This window comes from Saccopteryx bilineata, chromosome 10, assembly GCF_036850765.1.
Source record: "Saccopteryx bilineata isolate mSacBil1 chromosome 10, mSacBil1_pri_phased_curated, whole genome shotgun sequence".
Lineage (NCBI taxonomy): Eukaryota > Metazoa > Chordata > Mammalia > Chiroptera > Emballonuridae > Saccopteryx > Saccopteryx bilineata.
Window position 1 is genome coordinate 33,337,214 of NC_089499.1, and position 22,465 is coordinate 33,359,678.

At 36.0% G+C, this 22,465-nt stretch overlaps 1 protein-coding gene across 9 annotated transcripts in view; it reads left to right on the forward strand.

Moving 5' to 3' along the window:
• ANKRD28 (ankyrin repeat domain 28) overlaps positions 1-22,465 on the forward strand; it is a 179,095-nt gene that overhangs the window by 61,238 nt on the left and 95,392 nt on the right. For 4 of the 9 annotated variants that reach the window (XM_066244376.1, XM_066244375.1, XM_066244379.1 and 1 more), the window contains one exon: positions 5,717-5,800. The exons of 2 other annotated variants lie outside the window; for them this stretch is intronic. In XM_066244376.1, the coding sequence (XP_066100473.1) occupies positions 5,717-5,800 (84 nt within the window). Of the gene's footprint in view, positions 1-2,842; positions 4,599-5,716; positions 5,801-22,465 lie in introns of those variants that run through there. 3 more of the 9 variants (XM_066244383.1, XM_066244374.1, XM_066244381.1) reach the window with 3 other exon arrangements.

A 22,465-nucleotide genomic window follows, 5' to 3' on the forward strand; every position in this document is an offset into this window, starting at 1 on the left:
TTACCATCTTTCACCTCAAGCTTTTTACTTTTTAATACTCATAGACTAGCTTGGCACAGAATAGTCACTTAAACCTGAGTAATGTTGAACTTAAGTTTGCTCAATCTTTGTCAATAATTTGTTATTATAAGTACTTTCTCCATTTCTAATTTTGTAAATACTTGTTTACCTTTCTCCTTTTTCTTTGAGAAATGAGTTCCTTGAGGTTTGGGGCCTGTGTTATTTAGAAGATACAAAACAAACAATAGAAACAGACTTATAGATACAGAGAACAGACTGACAGCTGTCAGAGGGGATGGGGGTTGGGTGAAAAAAGTGAAGGGATTAAGCAAAGAAAATAAACTTCAGAGCTGCAGACAACAATGTGAAGATTGCCTGAGGGAAAGAGGCGGAAGAGGGAGGCGCGGTGGGGGGGGGGACAATCGAGGGTGATGGAGGGAGACTTGACTTGGGATGGTGAATACACAGTGCGTTCAGTATACAGATGATGTGGAATTGTACACCTGAAACCCGTATAATTTTATTAACCAGTGTCACCCCAATAAATTCAACTAAAAATTTAAAAAATATATATAGATCTAAAGAAAATTGTAACTATAAAATTATTAGAAGAAAACACAGAAAGTAGTTTGAACTAAGAATATAAACAGATATTTCCTTGGGCATTAAAATAAAAGTACTTCCCACAAAGAAAAAAAAATCAATAAATTCTCACAGTTAAATTATAAAAATTTTTATCTCTTGGTATTTTTCATCTAACTTTGCTTACATAGTATATAATAGGCCAGTACTTTTTACTGTTTCTCTTTCCTTAGACTGTAAAATAAAGTGAATCTGGAAGAATGGAAAAAACCTATGGTCCTATTTCTTGCCTAAGTTTACTGCTCCCTGTAAACCCCCCCCCCCGCCCCCCACCTCCATGACAAGTAGTAGAGTCTTGTCTGGTTACTGGAGTGTAAGACTAGCTTCTTGCAGTCAGTTTCTCAAGGGGCTTGAAAAAGGTGGGGATTTAGTAACTGAATGGTATCTCCAGTCATCAGTCTGAAACACCTCACCAGTGGGGGAGGTTGTTAATAGCTCTTTATTTACTCACTGGGGATATTATTTAACTACTTGAACTATCCATAATAATAATATTTTATTTGTTTTATTTTAAACTTCACTATGAACCTGTTAGTGTATTTTAGTATCTTGGTTTCAGGTTTTTTTCATAGATTGATTATATTTAATAGGTGTTTTTTTTTTAATTTTGCATTCTTATCCATATCATGTTTTGATAAGTAAACTGGCTTAAGCTCAGATGGTAAGACTAGCCCTGATACTATTTAAAAATAACTTGTTTGGGAATATTATCACAATAAATAGTATATTCCTTCATTAGCCAAACTTTTCACAACCATTATAGGTTTCCTGTCTCTTAAGGTCACTTTCATAGTCTAGTATTAACAGGTTGCAAAAATCTTGAGGGAGTATGTGTGCATAGACTCGGTGGAAGCAGAATAGATTGGCAAGAGCGTGTGTTTGAAATTAGGCACAGCTTTACTAATTTGCATGACTTTGGATAAAATACCTAATGTTTTAGTCTGTTTAGTTTTTTCCTCTATAGTATAGGAATGTAGCAAGGTTATTGTGAGTATTGAATGACAAAGTACAGTCCCCTAGCACATCATAAATGTTCAAAATAACTATTATGTTTATTAATGAAAATGCTAGTTGATAAAAGGAAAAAGGAAGACTGAAGGGGGGGAACAAGGGTATTTTCTTTGTTAATTTTTCTGTTGGGCAATAACCCTATTGTTGAGTAAACAAAAAGAAGAGAAAGCTAAGTATAAATTGGTAATTTTTTATTCTTATTTGTAGCTTTGGGAATATTAAATTTTATAGGGGAGGGAGATTCTGTGCTTTCTTTGTGTTAGTCCTTACCTTTAAAAGATTATTTGGTACCAGGGACTTTAAACAGTAGTTTTATGTTTTTAACAGATTTTAAGACTTAATTTTTTTTTATTTAGAAAATTTAATTGGGTGACATTGATCAATAAAAGCACATAGTTTCAGGTAAATATTTCTATAGCATTTGATTGTTGATTGTGTTGTGTGCCTATAACCAAAAGTCAAATCATTTTCCGTCAATGTATATTCTTCCCTCTTTATACCCCCCCTCTCCCACCCCCCTCCCCTGACTTTAAGACTTTATTGCATTTCCAGATAGAAAGGTAGAATTATTTAAATTCTTTGGTCAAAACTTAAATGATAGAATGTTATTTATTTTTTATTGAATTTCTTGCAGTGACATTGGGGAATAAAATTATTAATATAAGGGTTTCAGGTGTACAATTCTGTAATACATCATCTGTATATTTATTGTATTGGTGTTCACCTCCCCAAGTCAGGTCTCCTTTTGTTACCATTTATTCCCCCTTTTACCTTGTTCTGTCTCCCCCCATCCATAGAATTTTAGAGTTAGTATTTATTCATTATGAAATTTTTATTTTATTTAAAAAAATGACTTCATTAAATTTTAGTTTAGAAATTGTTAGTAAATGTTAAGTTTCTTTTGTTTAAACTCCTTTGCATCCTTAAAAATAACATACATCTGACAGATTTTAAATGTTCTTGGTAAAAAATGAAAATAAAACCTTAGGTTCGTGGTTTTTATATTCTCATAAAATATTTCACCTTCATTTCTAATTCTCTTATAGGTTCACTGCATTCCTAATGTAGCTGCCATTATAGGGTTAAACATTTGCTGTATTGTCGCATACGAAAACTGTTAAGCTGTTTGGAATTGTTTACTTGCTAAAACCGGAGTTAGTCAGCAGAGGCAGTACACCAGATTTCCTTGTGGCTTTTAGTGGAAAATGTTAAAAGCGCACTCATTTTTCAGTTTAGAAATATTCAGTTTGATCTGGATTAGTCACAGGACTGGCATGGACCTTCTAATTGTGAAGGCAGTCCAAATGCACTATTTTTTTCTACTGCCAGAGGAAGTTACATCCCGAGCAGTAGCTCAGATCTCTGGTAAGTGTAACATGTGAGCATTACTAGGCATTTCATCCTGCGGTTCTGCAGTCTTTGCCGTTCAGTCTGTTGCTCAGTTGGAATGCTTCTGTAGGGCCAGTCCTGAGGTTCTATGGATATTTTATAAGGACCTACTTATTTGGAGGTGTCGGTGGCATTTTGCAAGATCATTTGAGTACCAGGAAAGCATCTGAAATCGACTGAAAAGGATAACTGTAGCGGTTTTCACAGTGGAAGGAAACTGTATTGGCACAGAGGCAGATGATTGAATAAAGTAGTTGGCTCAAAGAAGATGCACAGTCTGCTGTTTTTTCCTCTGAATGAAGACTATTTAATGGAAGCTGTATTCATGTGGAGATCAAAGGAAACACTGGAATGATAAACTACTGGGATTGTCTCTCTCTCTCTTTTTTTAAATGAAAAGCCTGAAGCAGTAATTTGAGCTCAAATGACTTTAATTCCTTCGCGGCCTGCGTGTTCTATTAGGATTTGCTGCTAACACCGTTTCTGCCGGTGCCTGTGCCCTTTTGCTGGAGTAGCCACAGACAACTGCCTGATGAAGAAAGAATAAACGCTCTGCCTTGCTTATGCTATTCATGGGAATAAAGCTATCTGTGTTTCTTCTGTTATATGGAATATCTGGATTAATCAGGCTGTATTCTAGTACTAAGAGTCCTATTGTCTCTTGTGGTCTGACTCATTGCATGTAAATGCACTGCAACTTTGCTATTAATGCAGAGTGTTGTGGGGTTTTTTTTTCTTTCCGAAACACTGAAAGAATTGTCAACCTCTGAGCTGCATTTTAAGAATTTATGCTGAGCTCTTGTTGTTGTTTTGTTTTTTGGGGTTTTTTTTTTTCTGGATATTATCTGTATTAAGCCAGTGGAGCTGAAGATATGAAGACAAATTAGAAGTAGAAACAGAATAGTGAGGTTTTATTATTTTGTATTTTCAGTTATAAGCAAGCCAGCTACTGGTAACTAGTATATGACCTTGCAGGCAAGAGTGGGTATAGCTGTAATTATTATCTCTGTTACAGCAGTTGTTTCTCATTTCATTCTGCATTGCATGGTGTTGTCACCCAAAACAATGATCTTTTTATGCAAGTAAATTTCTGTGATTCAAAGAGCAATATGACTATTTTGGTAGGGGAAAATGTTTTTAAATGAGCTTATACTGGACTCATTTTTAGTTAATTGACACGTTGATGTGAACTTTCTCTTAATTATTGTAATAACCCAAGAGAAAATAACAGGATTTTGTTGGTTTTAGGATGTTATAAGTTATATAGTCATAATTTTAAACTTCAGTTTTCCCAGTAGTACATACTAACTTTAAAAAACCAACTGCGCTGTTCAGAGAATGATTCTAAGTGTCATACAGAAGAGGAGGAAAAACTACTCGTGCTCTTCCAACTGTGACTTTTTTCACATAGCTTGGAATTTAGTACTTTAAAAGAGCGAATGAGTCGAGTGTGTATTGTTGTTTTGGAGGAGGTAGAGGATGAATCTCCTGCGTTCATTTCTAAATTGCCACAGGAAAATAAATCCCTACATGCTCCATCTTCTGGAAATGTATTGGTAAGATATGAGAGTTTATATGTTTACTGTAGCCTATTGAACTAGTAGTATAAATTTTATCTCTTTTAAGAATAAACATGATTTTTCATTATTTTCATTAAAAACCCAAATAAAAGCAATATAGATGTGTAAATATGCAATATTGTATATAAAATGCACACATTTCTGATTTTTAGTTTTTCAGGTGTTTACCATTTTAGACTTTACTTGTCTTTCTCTTAATATCTTTAAAAGACTTTTTTTAAAAATAATTTGAGAACTAGAGGTATGTTTCTATATTCATTTTGTGGTTTTAAAAGCTGATGTAACAAGAATGAGGAACTCTGTTTTAGGAAAGGTTGACTGCTACCAGCAGCACCGAGGCATAGACTTTTTTGTAATGAATTTTATGTATTTAAATGCAAGATTTTTTATAGGAAAAGAATCACACGTTATCCTTAACCTTATTTTTAATGCTGTTGTTAATTGGCTTCATGTTTGACTAATATAATATGATACCTTATCAGCGAGACTGTCGTTGATTAAGAAATTGTTATATTTAGACATGCACATGTTTGCCTCTTCATGTTATTCAGGTATACAGTAATTTTTGGTCTTTGAATAGAAGTGATTTTTATCAATTGCCAGCTTTTCTTTCTTTAGATTTGTATTTTTATACATGTAATGCTAACCCAAACAAATTACTTTGATGCTACAAAAACAGAACTTTTCAAAGAGGCCTTCTTTCCTGAGCCTCAGCATTGACTGGGAAGTGCTTGTTTGACAGTATGTTGAGATTTCACCCTTGTATTTGGCAGAAACTTTCTTTTTACCATATAAACCTGTATATATCTGTATATGTCTATATATAGAGAGAGAGACAAAAGGCTTGCACTTGTATTATACCACTTAATTTTTGTCATTTTGAATTGATTTTTTTAATTAAGCCTTGCCCCCTCCAAGGAGGAATCCTGTATTTTCATGTGATTTGACTCATCCAACTTTTAGTTAATGTAAAAAAACCACATGATTATTGTTGCTATGGGAAGAAAACTTTCAGATTTAAATGTTATATGGAAGTATCTTTAGAATCATCCTTGTGCTATAATTAATGTTTTTATTGCTCTCTTATATTTTAGCCATCACTGGTGCAAGCTATATTTAATGGAGATCCTGATGAAGTTCGAGCACTAATATTTAAGAAAGAAGATGTTAACTTTCAGGTAAAACAATTAATTCACTGATACCTGCCTTTAAGCCTACTTTTAAAAACACTTTCCTAGAGTTAATATATGATTTTTTTTAAAAAAGACAACACAATTCTGTAACACTTGTTTTAAATGAGGTTACAAGCATCTTGAGGCAAAAAAGGAAGGGACTGAATGTTTATTAAGGGTAATGACCAAAATAGGAGGGAATTAGGAGCCAGTGTGGGCCTTTTGTTCCCTTAGCTTATTACTTTGAAATTTTTCACAGAAAAGTTGAAAAAAATACTCTGAATACATTTTTCCACATTTGCGTTCTCTCATATTTACACAGATTATGTTACATACACTTTTTTAGTGCTGCTAAATCTCCTTTGAAAGTTTGTTGCAGACCTCTTGACACTTCACTCTTCATTACTTGTGTACATTTTAGATGAGGATTCTTTTTGTGAACTCGAAATAAAAGACATTTTTATTAAGTTTATAATATATCTAATTTGATTATAAGAGTATATTTTCTTTCTATAAATAATCCTGGTAAGCATTATACACAAAGATTCATTTGTTTGAGTCTCTCAGTGAAGAACGACATATTGTTTAAAAAGAATCCAAGTTAAAAGAAAAAGAAAAGTTTCAGCTCTGGCCGGTTGGCTCAGTGGTAAAGCATCGGCCTGATGTGTGGGAGTCCTGGGTTCGATTCCCAGTCAGGACACAGAGAACAAGCAACCATCTGTTTCTCCACCCTTCCCCCTCTCCTTTTTCTCTACCGCTCTTTTCCCCTCCCATATCAAAGGCTCCATTGGAGCAAAGTTGGCCCAGGCACTGAGGATGGCTCCATTGGCCCCTGCCTCAGGCACTAGAATGGCTCCGGTTGCAAAGGAGCAACACCCCAGATGGGCAGAGCATCACCCCTAGTGGGCATGCCGGGTAGATCCCGGTCAGGCGCATGCAGGAGTTCTGCCTCCTGCTTCTCACTTCAGAAAAATACAAAAAAAGAAAAAGAAATGTTTCTAAATTTAAAGATAATAGTGGATTTAACATTTATGACTATCATGAGGGAGAGTTTTAGAGAGAGTGGGTATATGGATAATTTTCTATCTATATGTTTTCCAGTGGCCAGTAGTTTCTTTAATTTACTAAATTGAGGCTGAAAATATATAATTTACTTCTAAAATATGAAATTTGTGTATGTATATATTCTTACTGGAAAAATGTTTCTGTACATTTTTCGTAGTTTGGTCCTCTTAGTTATAGAGGGTCGAGGAAAGTCATGATTCATAGTCACTATAGCAACACTAAAACAGATAACCTAGAAAAGATTAGTAATTCTAAGAAAACCCTACCCTGAAAGCTCAACTTGAACTCCCATCTTTCTTCATTCTTTCATACATCTCTGTGACCACTTAATGTTACATAGATATAAAGAGTATTTATCTTATTTTTTAAAGGTGGGTTATTCAGATAGATTTGACTCGTTAGCTAAAGTGGTTCATTTAACATTTGGTATTGAACAGAATACTATCATTACTTTTTTTTTTCTTAAACCTTCCTTAGTAAAGCCTTTATTTTTATATTTATTGGGAATATGCACCTAATCCAGGATTAATTTTTTTAGTTTAAATGAAGTACGTGGTCACTTTACCTAATTGAGATATCCTGGAAAGTCTACTTTTCTTAGGATAGAAAATGTAGACTTATGAAAAGGAGAAAAACAGCTTTCTGTTTTATTTAACTGGAGGTTTTATTTTTTTTATTTTTAATTATACTAATCTTGGTGAGAGAGTTTGGATTATAGTCCTACTTACCATGATGGTTAATTTGTCCATCGTTACAAATATTATTATAGTCAACACTGCTTTTCTGTTATATTAATTAACCTAAATTTTAAATTTTTAATTCAGAATCATTTTTGAGCATCAGATTATTCTCTGCTGGAATGGCTTTGGAAGCTGTTATGTATGTATAGCTAGTGTGTTACCCCTCCACCCCCTAACTTTTATGATTTTTAGCCTGTACTTACAAATTCCTTTCTTCACTTACAGGTTTTTTAAACCATCATTTGTTACCATCTCCTAGCTTGTTCCCTTGCTCTGAAACTTGGGTCAGAGCTAAAAGCTAGGTTAGTACTGTACTTCAAATCATAGGCTCTTGAAGGCGACTCTTCAGTTGCCTTCAGTGATTGGATTTTTGACAAAATTTTTTGTGGTTGTTTTTAGGCCTCTTGTGACTTATTTGAATGTATTGTCATAATTACAAGATTTGTTAAAATATTTGACCATTCTTCTAATTTAAGATGATACTTTTTTTTCTTTTTCTATTGTCTATGAGAAAGAATCACGTGGGGTTTTAAGAGTGTATGTTGTAAAATTTATACTGTTTTGTCATATAATATCCACTGACTCTTCTAGGTAATAAAATATTTTTAAGATTTATGTCAGTGTGACTGGTGTTTTTATAAAATAAATTTAAATACATATTTGAGAATAATATCTGACTTTTTGAAACAATGTTTTTAATAAATTTTTAGAATGGGTTAAGAGTTCAGATTTGTTTTCATTTTGATAAACATTGTTATTATTTTAGATTAGTTTCTTTAGTCATCTCCTGAAGTTTTAGATACTGGGAACCACTGAAAACCATTTTCTTAATAACAAACCTAATTAATTTTTAACAAAACTCTAATTTAAGATGTTATGCCTTAATAATATTTGGTCTGAAAAGTAGGTCAGCTAGGTAAGATTCCACTAGAAATATTGGAGTTTTACATTTGTGGCTTTGGGCCACAAATAATTGACTACCTGACTATATACAGGTTTACTGATTATATAATAATGTAATCCAGAGAGAGGTAATTTGGGGGTTGGTTGAGATAGTAATGTCAGAGCTCTGGGTGGCTTCTCTGTGAGATTTTTGGCTTTCTTCTCATGTTAAAGAGATGACTGTTGTGTTCTGTACTTCTGACAAACAACCAAAGAAAGTGGAAAGAGGACTCTCCCTACACATTTCCTTTCTTTTCTTTTCCCCCCTTAAGCAAAACATCTTTTTTAGAATATCCTCACAAAACTTCCCCTGAGGTTCCATTAGTTAGCCCACTCTAAACCACACCACCAGCAGAGGTTTAGTGGAATTAGCCTTCTGCTTAGATCAGTCATCATTCATCTCCTGGCTCATCCACTGGGGTGAGAACAGGGGCTTATCATCACTGATTAGACTGTATATCTGGAGGAAAACAGCATTCTCATAGGAAGGAATAATGGAGAAATAGTTATTTTGATAAACAAGTTAATAGAAGACTTTTGCTTACCTATAAACAGTTAAAATGGCAAACTTTTGGAAAAATAAATGTCACTTGGATGTGGAAGAAGCACTGTAAACCAAAAAAGTGAAATAGTCAAAAATAATTTAGAGGCAGAGTGGTGTATATATAGTGAAAAGAATAATTAAAAATAACTTGAAAGACCTAAGTACTTATCTATTCCTAGACTTAATAACTATACCATAAGAGCAAATCATTTAACTTCTTTAAGACTCACTTTTCTTTTGTTATAAAATATGTGTGGTTACAATAATGGCCTTCAGAGTGTTTTCCTACCCCAAATTTAGGATGCTAAAAGTTCCAAGTGATATTGAATGATCTCCTTCTTTTGCCCAGCTTTTATTTGTATTTCTAAATTGATGTGACTAAAATAATAGTAATAGTAATAACAGTAACAATAATAATAATAATAATTTAATACCTTTTTCTTAGGATCCATTACTTAATGTCATGTTGTGGAGGCCAAATAAATTAAACTGGGAAATTAATAACATGTCAGAGTAAAAGTCTGACTTAAAAGGAAAACTCTCCCAGTTCATACCTATTCAGTGCAGTTCGATGTGGGCTCACGCACAGATTTTTTAGGGCTCCTTAGGTAACTATCCCGTGTAGCCTCTACAGACTCGTCACTGACTGATGGCCTACCAGAACAGGGTTTCCCCACCAAACTGCCGGTTTCCTTCAACTGCTTATCCCACCGAGTAATGTTATTCCTATGTGGTGGCGCTTCGTTATAAACACGCTGATATTCATGTTGCACTTTGGTCACGGATTCGAATTTAGCGAGCCACAGAACACACTGAACTTTCCTCTGTACCGTCCACATCTCGACTGGCATGGCCATGGGCTCCTCCGCTGTATACACGGTGTTACGTCATCATCTGCACATGCGCACATGCTGCCACATCATCCTACAGAAACTGGGAGGGTTTTCCTTTTATTTGGTGCAGATTTCACATTTCTATCATCTTTTGTCGCTCTCCTGTGACCAGTCAAAAGTGCACCATGACTTTACAGACACATTGTATTGTTGGCAGTTAACACAAAGTAGTAAACCTTAATTTACACGGGTTGCCTGAACTCTACCCACCTCCAGACTTTCCAATGTTCTCTAGTCTTTTCTGGAAATTAGCAAGAAGTGCTCTAGATGTTAACAAATCTTTTGGCCATGTGTCACTTCTGCTGGTGGTCAAGTACACCAAGCTGTTGATGGTCCTAAGTTCTTAAAACCTCTTCACTTAGGCCCTGGCTGGTTGGCTCAGTGGTAGAGCAGGAGTCCCGGGTTTGATTCCCTGCCAGGGCACACAGGAGAAGCGCCCATCTGCTTCTCCACCCCTCCCCTTCTCCTTTCTCTCTGTCTCTCTCTTCCCCTCCCACAGCCGAGGCTCCATTGGAGCAAAGTTGGCCCGGGCGCTGGGGATGGCTCCATGGCCTCCATGGGTGAAGAACCAACTCAGCTTCCTCCTGGGAGAGAATTCCTCTATATAGAGTTTTTCCATGTCCTCTCTTCCATTCTTGCCAATGCTTCTGCTTTCTAGCCTCACATTTGAAAATTACTCTTCACCAATGTTGAGGTTTCTTCTAAGATCCATAAGTAAGTATATGTTCTGTTACTATAACTAAATGGCTATTGTGGTGGTCTTGAAACAAAGAAGTATTGTTTATTGAAACCTCTTCTTTTGTCTAGCCTTTTTTACACCATAATTGTTTTGAGATTCATTCATGTTGGGGCATATATTAAAAGATTATATTAGGGATTTGGTTCCTTTCTGTTGCACACAGTGCATGTAACCTCAGTAGTGCTCTGTTGTATTGATACACACAATTTATTCTTCCACTTGCTTACCAATTGATAGATATTTGAATTGTTTCCCTTTTTCATCTATTACAAATAAAGCTATTATGAGAATCTGTATACAAGTCTTTGTATGAACATATGCTTTCCTTTTTCTTGAGGAATTATCTAGTGGTAAAATGGTCTAACCATATGGTAGATGTATGTTTAACTTTTTAGACACTGCAAATGTTTCCAAACTGACATTCATTATACATTCCTACCAACAGAATATGAAAATTTCAGTTTTTCCACATCCTCACTAATAACTGGTATGATCAGTTTTTTCTCATCTTAAACACTCTAAGAGATGTGTATCTTACAGTGTATTTCATTGTGATTTTCATTTGCATTTCTGTGATAACTAATGATGTTGAGCACTTTTTCATATACAGCTTAGCAATCTGTGTATCTTCTCTGGTGAATTGTCTTTTCAATTGTTTTTGCTATTTTCTTTTTCTTATGGTATTGTTTTCTTACTCTTGAGTTTTGAGAGTTCTTTATATGTTCTGGACACAAGTCCTTAGTTTGTGGCTATATTTTCACTTTCTTAAGAAAGTCTTTGGAAAGCAGCAGTTTTCAATTTTGATGATATCCAGTTTATATTCTTTTATAGATCTTGGGTGTTGTATCTAAAAAATCTTTCTCAGTGTCACATAACTTTTCTTGTATCTTCTAGAAGTTTTGTAGTTTTAAATAACACATTTCAGTATATACCATCTTTGAGTTAATATTTATATATATAGTACAAAGTATATGTCAAAGATTACTTTTCAATGTGTATGGATATATCCAGTTATTAAAAAGGCTCTACTACTTTTCTTCACTGAATTGCCTTTGCATGTTATTTCAGTCAGTTGTCCATATACGTGAAGATCTATTTGTGGACCCTGTTATGTTCCATTGATGTATTTGTCTGGCTTAATGCCAATACCACACTTTTATGATACTGGAAGTCTTGAAATCCCTAACTCTTTTTCTTTTTCAAAATTGTTTTGACTATTCTTGGCTGTTTTTGTTTCCCTAATAATTTTAGAATCAGCTTGTCAATTACTAGGAACAAAAAGAAATTGGGATTGTGTTGATATATAGGCCGAGTTGGCAAAAATTAATATCTTAACAATATTAAGTCTTTTTATCCATGAACAAGTTATATCTCCATTTATTTGGTATAATTTTTAACTTCTCAGTTAATTTTGTAATTTTACTGTATATGGCCTTTTACATTTTTGTAAGATTTATCCATATATATATATATTTTTTTTTTTTTTTTTAAACTCAACCGAGTAAATTTGGAGATCTAATTGGCTTTAATTAAGCAATTCACAAATTGTGGTCACTCTTTTTATTTTTAATTTTTTATTTATTTACTTTTTTAGATTTTATTTATTCATTTTTATTAGAGAGAGAGGAAGAGATAAAGAGAGGACAGGGGGAGGAGCAGGAAGCATCAACTCCCATATGTGCCTTGACCAGGCAAGCCCAGGGTTTTGAACCGGTGACCTCAGCATTCCAGGTCGAAGTTTTACCCACTGCGCCACCACAGGTCAGGCTATCCATATTTTATAAATTTTGCTCTTACTGTGTTATGTTATTTAATTAAAAAATAGGCTAATTATTCTTTCCTACTGAGTGTTTTTTCATAGTACTGTATACCCCAGGGGTCGGGAACCTATGGTTTGCGAGCCAGATGTGGCTCTTTTGATGGCTGCATCTGGCTCGCAGGCAAATCTTTAATAAAAAATAAATAACATTAAAAATATAAAACATTCTCATGTATTACAATCCATTCATTTCCTACCGCTCATGTTCATGGTTGCGGCTGGCTAGAGCCAATCACAGCTGTCCTCCAGGACAATACCAAATCTTTATTGAACAATGCATAACATACACAGGTCATTGTATGGCTCTCATGGAATTACATTTTAAAATATATGGCGTTCATGGCTCTCTCAGCCAAAAAGGTTCTCGACCCCTGGTATACCCTGTAATTTAGGAATGACAAGTTTTTCTAGCCTAGCTTCTGGGAACAGGACCCTGTACTCTGTAATCCATGCATTCTTATTGGGGGTGACAACACCTCCAATTTAGCAAAAATTACTTTTTGGTGCGTGCGTGTGTGAAAAATTTTACATATTACAGTGATTAGAGGCCCTCCAAAGGGCTAACATTGTGTAAGTTAGGTACACAGTGGTATTAAAATTTCATGGGGGCAGTTAGGGAAAAAAAAAATGAAAAGGCTCCTGGGTCAGGGTGATAAGGAATAAAAGGTTGAGGAACAACTACTTTAATTGTGTGGAAGGTCCTTTCCACCGGTCTCAGGTGGTAGTCTCCCACACCTTTGCCGCTCAGTACTGAGCTGATTACACAGGGAGTGTTCTGCAGTTCTGTGGCATTCTCTCCTTGTACCACCATCTGCCCTCTGCTCTCTGCAGAATTCTCTCTCCTGTGTTCTCCTCAGACTGTCAGCTCTGTTGGAACTCAGGGAAATATGCCTGGTAAAAATATAAGTAGCTCTGTAAAAGCCATTGGGAAGCATTTTATTGATTGAAACAGCTGACTGACATTCCACTATTTCAGACTTACAGTTGACATATTTTGTGAAATGGAAATTTTCTATATTATAGTCCAGCAGTATTTTTGAAATAGGAATTCCATATATTAGTTTTCTTAACAATTGTATTGGTTTGATAATTAAAATTGCCCAGTTAAAGATGGCATTATCTTTACTTCCTTTTATTTTGTAGGACCTACTATTATGTAATTTTGGCATTTTATTTTTTTTATTTTGAAAAGCAAGTAAGCCTTAGCCTAGCAATATCTGATTACTGCTAAATTTGTAGAAGAAAGTAAATTCAGAATTTAAAATTGGGTGCTTTGTGGATTTGTCTTTTTAATATTACTACTAGAGGAGCAGTGTCTAGATTACAACATGAATTAATACCTAGATTCTATGAATAGAGTTTGCCCCAGGATAAAAACCAGGCCTTCCATTTTTAAGGATAGTGAGGAAAGTGATCTTGGAGACCAAAAAGTGAAATCATTTCTGTTCTAGATAAGGGAAAACTTAAGGCCCTTAGAGCTTATTTTATTTGGTCACTTAATTTAGCAGAGATAGCATAAGAGCCCAATTTTCTTTTTTTAAATTCAATGAGAGGTGGGAAGGCAGAGACACAGACTCTAGCACGAGCCCCAACCACGATCCACCCGGCAAGCCCACAAGGGGGCGATCCTCTGCCCATCTGGGGTGTTGCTCAGCAACTGAGCTTTTCTTAACACCTGAGGTGGAGGCCATGGAGCCATCCTCAGCACCCAGGGCCAACTCGCTCCAGTTGAGCCATGGCTGCAGGAGGGGGAGAGAGAGAGAAGTGAGAGGGGGAGAGGGGTGGAGAAGCAGATGAGGGTTTCTCCTGTGTGCCCTGGCCGGGAATCCAACCCAGGAGATCCACATGCCGGGCTGATGCTCTGTCACTGAGCCAAATGGCCAAGGCCGAGCCCAGTTTTCTTTTTTTTAGATGTGATCCAGTGTCTTGATTCTTTTCTTTTCTTTTTTCTTTTTCCTTTTTTTTTTTACAAGGACAGAGAGAGAGTCAGAGAGAGGGATAGACAGGGACAGAGAGAGATGAGAAGCATCAATCATCAGTTTTTCATTGCAAGACCTTAGTTGTTCGTTGATTGCTTTCTCATATTTGCCTTGACCACAGGCCTTCAGCAGACCGAGCAACCCCTTGCTCGAGCCAGCGACCTTGGGCTCAAGCTGGTGAGCTTTTGCACAAACCAGATGAACCCGCGCTCAAGCTGGCGACCTCGGGGTCTCGAACCTGGGTCCTCCGCATCCCAGTCCGACGCTCCGTGCACTGCGCCACTGCCTGGTCAGGCTCGAGCCCAGTTTTCTTAATGTCCAGTTTAATTTTCTATATATGTTGTCTCCCCTGTTTGTCACCCCTCAAATCTGCCTAGTGGCTTAGTGTTATAAGAAACTTAGCTGTAAGTATACAAGCTGTTATTAAATACTTGCTAGCTTAGTTTGGTATAATTTGGTGTGTTGGTTCATTCCCTTGACAAATATGTGCCAGTTGCTATGCTAGGTACTGGAGTGACTAGTCACACACACTTTTTACCCCTGCTCTTCCTTGCTCTTTCCTGACTCAGCATATCAGTTGTGCCCGTGTTGTCTTTAACTCCCTTTGCCTCATCTTTGGTTTCTGTTCATTCTTTAGGTTTCAGCTTACGGTAGGCAGAGCTCTGAGAGGGCCCATAGTATTCTGATTCTCACTCCTGTAGAACCTATATAATCTTCTGTTCTGTAATATGATCAGATGACACCTTGGTGATTAGTTTATAGCATCTGGCACAGCTGACCTTAGGAAAGTGAAATTAGGGGCATGGACCTGATCTCATTACATGACCTCTTTAAATCTGAATCTACAGTCAAAAACAAGGGATGAGGGATTTGATGTGAGGCTGATTCTCTGTCGCTGACTTTGAAGATGGGGGTAGGTCACATGGCAAGGGCTGTGGGTAGTCTTTAGGAGCAGAGGGCAACTTCTGGCTGATAGGAAGGAAAACTGGAACCTCAGTCTCACAACCACAAGTAACTGAATTTGGCCTGAATGAGCCTAGAAGGCCTCCTGATGGGAACAGCCCATTGACATCTTGACTTAGCTTTATGAGAGATCCTAAGCAGAGAACCCAGCTAAAACCTTGCCTGGACTTTTATGGCCTACAGAACTATAAACTAATAAATGACTGTTGTTTTATGTTACTAAACTTGTGGTTATTTGTTACACAGCAATAGAAAATTAACACAAGACTCCAATAATTCTATTTCTGGAACACTTTTCCTAGCCCTCTAGATAGTGTTACATCAGCCGAAAAGATGCTCAGAGTACTCTGAACTTTTCCTACTTAACACTCATGTTAATTGACTTGTGTCGTTTTCAGTAACTTGAACTCTGGAGACAGGGACCTTGTTTGAATTATTCTCTGTGTTTATGTCCAATATATGGTGAGTAGCAGCCATTAAAAAGTGTTAGAAGAATGAGTAAAAACAACACATAGTTCCTGACTTTAGCAACTATATAATGTAAAGGTGTTTGGCTATGTTGTGTGTGATGTTTTTGTTTGAGAGGGTGGCAGCAGTCAACTGTCAGTTGCCCAAGTGCAGGTAAACTGAACTGGCTTCGATCCACTGCCATTTGCCTTGCTTCCTCATCAGTACTTGTTTTAGACAATTCTAATTACTTTGACATGGGAAAGGTGAATTTAAAAAAAAAGAAAAAAAATCAAGTGCACTTGAAATGCTTGTGGACAAAGACAGTGCTCTCTTATGAAATAAAAACACCACTTGCAGCATTCTGTTGGTGGTCTGTCATAGCATTGGCTTTAAAAGAACGTGCTCTACCCTATTCTCTCCTGAGAGGACTGAATCCCATCTTGCCCTCAGTGCTCAGGGACAGAATTAATCAAGTTTTTAGCGGTAGAATTTCCCTGAAAAAACAGGAAGTGGCTCTACTATTGTATTATAAGTCTAAATCATTAACAGTAAATAAAAGTAAAGTGTTCAAGGTTGCTGAACATGTAGCATGAAAGCAACACAGGAAATAATGAAAATCTCCCAGGTGAAGGGCTGGGGTGGTGGGAACTGCCATTGGTTGTTAAGAAACCAATGCTTAGTAAACCATAAGAATAATGCTTGATGACATGGGATTCACTTTTCAGATTATGCTGCTAAAACATATAAACAAGTCTAAATAGCTGGTACATTGGTAATTGACTATGTGTAAGCCAAAGGACCTGTAATAGCCAGAGTCAGATTTAAGAAAATTCTTATCCTATCCCACCCCAAATCATGTATTCACAGAAGAAAATATTTCCTATTTTATCTGAATTATGTAATGTTAGATTACTATGAAAGTGAATGATTTAACAGATTAATTTCTGAGTAAATATATATTTTGCATAAAATTTCATAACTAAAGGTGATTACTTATTGCATAAAACATATAAATTACATAAGTATTATAAACTAATGTACCATTTTTTCTTTAGTAGTTTTTATGGAGAATCAATGATTCAAATATTACTTACCAAAGCATGTTCTTGTGGAAGCTCAAAAAATAATAAATTATTTTAGAGCACTTTTATCTTTTGTATTAGAAAAAAATGTCAGTTATAAAGTATAAGTCAAGTTTTATTATTAGTTTGGAAGATGAAGAAGTACTGTTAGGATTTGGGGGTTTACATAAAAACTAAATTACATTAATTTTTTTTTTCTGAGATTACCTTGCACAAATTTCTGGTAATGAATTTTCTATTTTCTTAATTCTTTTGTAGATCTAAATTAGTGGTTGGGGGAAGGGGTTGGGTCAGTAACATTCTTTTTCAATTTTGACGTGACATTTTCATTTTCACTTTGAAGATTAGTTCAGGGGAACAAAACTTACCAAACCAATAAAGGAAGCTACTGTTCCTGAGCTAAAGTATCATGTCATAACTTGTCTTCTGCCAACTTTTTTTTTTTTTTTTTTTTTTGTATTTTTCTGAAGTTGGAAACGGGAGGCAGTCAGACAGACTCCCGCATGCGCCCCACTGGGATCCACCAGGGCGCAATGCTCCGCCCATCTGGGGCGTCACTCTGTTGCAACCAGAGCCATTCTAGCACCTGAGGCAGAGGCCATGGAGCCTTCCTCAGCGCCCGGGCCAACTTTGCTCCAGTGGAGCCTCGGCTGCGGGAGGGGAAGAGAGAGACAGAGAGGAAGAAGAGGGGGAGGGGTGGAGAAGCAGATAGGCACTTCTTCTGTGTGCCCTGGCCGGGAATCGAACCCGGGACTCCACACCAGTCCGATGCTCTACCACTGAGCAAAATGGCCAGGGCCCTCTTCTGCCAACTTTTGATACGCTGTTCAAAACTCTTAGTTCTGATGTATTTATATTGATATTTTGGAAGAATAATTAAGCTCTTCATATCTGATGTTTTTCTCCTTTAATCTTTTTTAAATTATGAAATATAACACCCATAAAATATGTAAAACAAATGCATGATATAATGAATTATTTAAATGTATCCATTACCCAGAACAAGAAACAACATTGCTTGCACCTCAGAAGTGCTATTTGTACCTACTGTTTGATCAGAATTGTTTCCTCCCACCCCATAAGGTAACCAATAACCTGTTATATAATAGTTTTTTTCTTAGTTTTCTTTTATAATTTTGCCACTGAATTATTTCACCCAAAGCAATATATAATTTAATTTTGCATGTTTTTAATTAAATGAGTAGTCATGCAACATGTATTCTTTTGAGTCTGGGTTCTTTTGCCCAACAATATCTTATTGAAAAATTTATCTTTGTTATGTAAAGATAAAGGTGATTCATAGTCTATCACTGAATGCATATACCACAGCTTATCCATTTTTTACTGTTCATGGTTAATTGAGTTGTGTCCAGTTTTTGCATATTGTGAATAAAGAATGTCTGCCTGCACATGAGCATACATTTCTATAGGGTATGTACCTAAGCATAGAATTTCTGGAATACATGCTATGCACATATTCAACTTACTAGGGAATGCCATAGTGTGAAACAGTTTACATTCCCATGAGCACATATGAGAAATTTGTTGGACCACATGTACTTGATTTTTGTTGTACTTTTTTTTAACCATTGTTTGATATGTAGTAGTATCTCATTTGTAAAGTTTGAGGGTTTTTTTTGGATAAGTGTGAAGTATCTTAGACATTCATATAGCCTCTTTTAGAAGTGCCTATTATATAAATCTCTTGCCCATTTTCTTCTTTGGAGCTCTTTTTTAAAATTAATTTATAGCATTTCTTGATACATTCTGTATATGAGTCCTTTGTGAGCCATGTATGTTGTAAATGTCTTCTACCATTACAACTTGCCTTTTTACTCTTTATTGTATTGTTGCACATGAAGTCTCTCCTCCCCCCCCAAAGAGAGAGAGGGACAGACAGACAGGAAGGGAGAAAGATGAGAATCATCAAGTCATAGTTGCAGCACCTTAGTTGTTCATTGCTTCTAATGTATGCCTTGACTTGGGGGGTGGTCTGCAGCTGAGCCAGTGACCTTTGAGCTCAAGCCAGCAACCATGGGGTCATGTCTGTGATCCCACATTCAAGCCAGCAACCATCGGGTCATGTCTGCAATCCTACTGCTGAAGCTGGTGAGCCTGTGCTCAAGCTAGATGAGCCCATGCTCCAGCTGGCAGCCTCAGGGTTTTGAACCTGGGTCCTCAACTTCTCAGGTCCACGCTTTATGCACTGTACTTCTAACTGTGCCACCACCTGGTCAGGTGACAGACGAAGTCTTAATACAGTCAGATTATTCAGTATTTTCCTTTATGGTTAATGCTTTTGATACCTTGTTTTAAAAGTCCCTGACCACATCCTTTATTCATTTATGAGAGCTTTATCATATTGCTCTTTACATTTAGTTTTATAAAACACTTGTAGTTAAATTAGGCAGATGTGAGGTAGTGGTTTTCCCCCCAAATGGGTACTAGATAAACTGTCCCAACCCAATATAATTGCCCATATTTTATTGAGCCGTTTTTATTATTTTTGAGTTTTGAGAGTTCTTTGTATATATCAATGCACATTTTCTATCAGATATGTGGTTTGCAAATGTTTTCTTCAGTGGTATGCCTTGTCTTTTTATCCTCATTAACTGTCTTCCTGAAAACAAATGTTTTTCATTTTGATGAAGTTTGTTACCTTTATAGTGCTTTTGGTTTCGTGTCCAAGAACTCTTTGCCTAACCTACATATTTTCTCCTATCTTCTGTAACTTTTAAAATTTTAGATTTGGCAATTAGATTTATGATCCTTTTTGAGTTAATTTTTGTATATGGTGTTAAGTATAGATTGATGTTTATTATTTGGCATATGAATATCCAGGACCATTTATTTAAGAGATTGTATCTCCATTTAATTGCTTTTATACTTCTGTCAAACGTCAGTTGATCGTATTTGCACGTGTTTATTTCTGGACTCTATTGGCATGTCTTTCCTTTTTCTCATACCCCACTACTGCTGTACCTCGCTTACTGCAGCTTTGTAGTAATTCTGGAAATCACGCACTGTAAGACCCCTCACTAGGGTCTTTTCTTTGAAAATTGCTTTGACTATTCTAATATCTTTGCCTTTCCATATAAATTTTAAGTTGTTAATATTTACAAGGAATTCTGCTGGGATTTTCATTACGATTGCATTGACTCTACAGATCAAAATGACATTTTAGCAATAATGAGTCTTCCAGTTCATGAACATGGTGTCTTTGTTTAGGTTTTCTTTCTTTCATGAGTGTTTTGCAGTTTTCCGCATACAAATCCTGAAAAATTTTAAGTTTATACCTAAACATTTCTCTTTTTCTTTTTCTCTTTAAATTCTTTTGTATTATAAATGTACAGTTTTTGAAAATTTGACTTTCAGTTGTTAATAGCTAGTATGTAGAAATGCAATTGCTTTTTGTATGTAGATAGACCCTGCATTCAGCTACTTTTTAAAACTTCTAGACTTTTTAAAAATGGGTTCCTTGGGACTTTCTCCATAAATATACCATCTGTTTATAGAGACATTTTATTTCTTCCTTCTCAGTCTACATATCTTTTATTTCTTTTTCTTGACTTATTTGTATGAGAATGAATAGGAATAACAATAGTAAACAACTTTGTTTTACTCGGATCTTAGAAGGAAGGCATTTAGTCTTTTATCATTAAGTAGTATATTAGCTATAACTTTTGTAGATGCCTTTTATTAGATTGAGGGATTTCCCTTCTGCTCCTAATCTGCTGAGTTTTCTAATCATGCAAAGATGTTTTGTTAAATGCAATCAATGATTATGTGATTTTTTTTATAACTATTTTGTTAATATGTTGAATTGTATTGGTTAGTTCTATTTGAAGGAGACTTGTGAACCCAGAATAAACCCCATTTGGTAGTGATATATTATTCTTTTCATGTATTGCTTGATTAAATTTATACATACTTAGTTGAGGATATTTATGTCTATGAACAAAATTAAAATTAGTCTGTTTTCCTGTAATATCTTTGCCTGTTTTTGGTATTGGGATAATAAAATGCTGGCTTTATAAAGTGCAAAGTATTCCCTTCTCTTCTGCTTTTTAGATGTGGACATTACTATCTTTTTCTTCCTTAGATGTTTGGTAGAATTTGCCATTGAAACTATCTGGGTTTGGAGTTTTCTTTATTGTAATGTTTTTTACTTATGACTTCAGTTTCCTTTTTTAATAGCTATAGGGCTATTTAGGCTACCTATATTTCTTCAGTAGTATTTATCTCTTTTTTTTTTTTTTTTTTTGTATTTTTCTGAAGCTGGAAACGGGGAGAGACAGTCAGACAGACTCCCGCATGCGCCCGACCGGGATCCACCCGGCTCGCCCACCAGGGGCGAAGCTCTGCCCACCATGGGGCGATGCTCTGCCCCTCTGGGGCGTTGCTCTGCCGCGACCAGAGCCACTCTAGCCCCTGGGGCAGAGGCCAAGGAGCCATCCCCAGCGCCCAGGCCATCTTTGCTCCAATGGAGCCTTGGCTGCAGGAGGGGAAGAGAGAGACAGAGGAAGGAGGGGGGGGGTGGTGAAGAAGCAAATGGGCGCTTCTCCTATGTGCCCTGGCTGGGAATCAAACCCGGGTCCCCCGCACGCCAGGCCGACGCTCTACCGCTGAGCCAACCGGCCAGGGCCATATTTATCTCTTTTAAGGTCTGGGTCTTTTCATCCAACTAGTAGAATCTATATGCATAAATTTTTCATACTATTCATTTATTCTTTTTTAATGCCTTTGAGAGTTTTAATGCCTGATAATCCCCTCATTTATTTATGATACTTCTTACATCCTTTTTCTTTTGTCGTTCTGGCTAGGAAATTATTGATGTGTTTGTTTGTTTGTTTCCAAAGAAATAGCTTTGGGATTTATTAATTTTCTCTATTTTTTTTTTAAGATTTTATTTATTGATTGGTTTTTGTTTTTTTTTAGAGGGGGGGAAGAGAGAGAGAAAAAGAGAGAAATGGGGGTTTAAGTGGGAAGCATAAACTAGTAGTAGTTGGCACTCATATGTGTCCTGACTGGGCAAGCCCAGGGTTTCACACCAGCAAGCTCAGCGTTTCAGATTAACGCTCCATCCACTGCACCACCACAGCTCAGGCTCTCGGTTGTGTTTTTGTTTTCAGTTTCATTGATTTCTGCTCTTTATTGTTTCTGTCCTTCTTGCTTTGTGGTTATTTATTATTATTATTATTTATTGGCTTCTTCAGTGAAAGCTTAGGTTATTAATTTGAGTTTTGTGTTTGATGGAAATATATATCAGATAAATTGACCTATAAATGCTGCTTTTATCCCTCAAATTTTGATACATTTTTATTTTCATGAAGTTCAAAAAACATTTTCTAATGTCCCTTAAGATTTCCTCATTATACTGTACAGGTAATTGAGAATTAGTTTTCCACTTTGCTATTTATGTATGTGGAAATTTTTCAAGCATTCTTCTGTTACT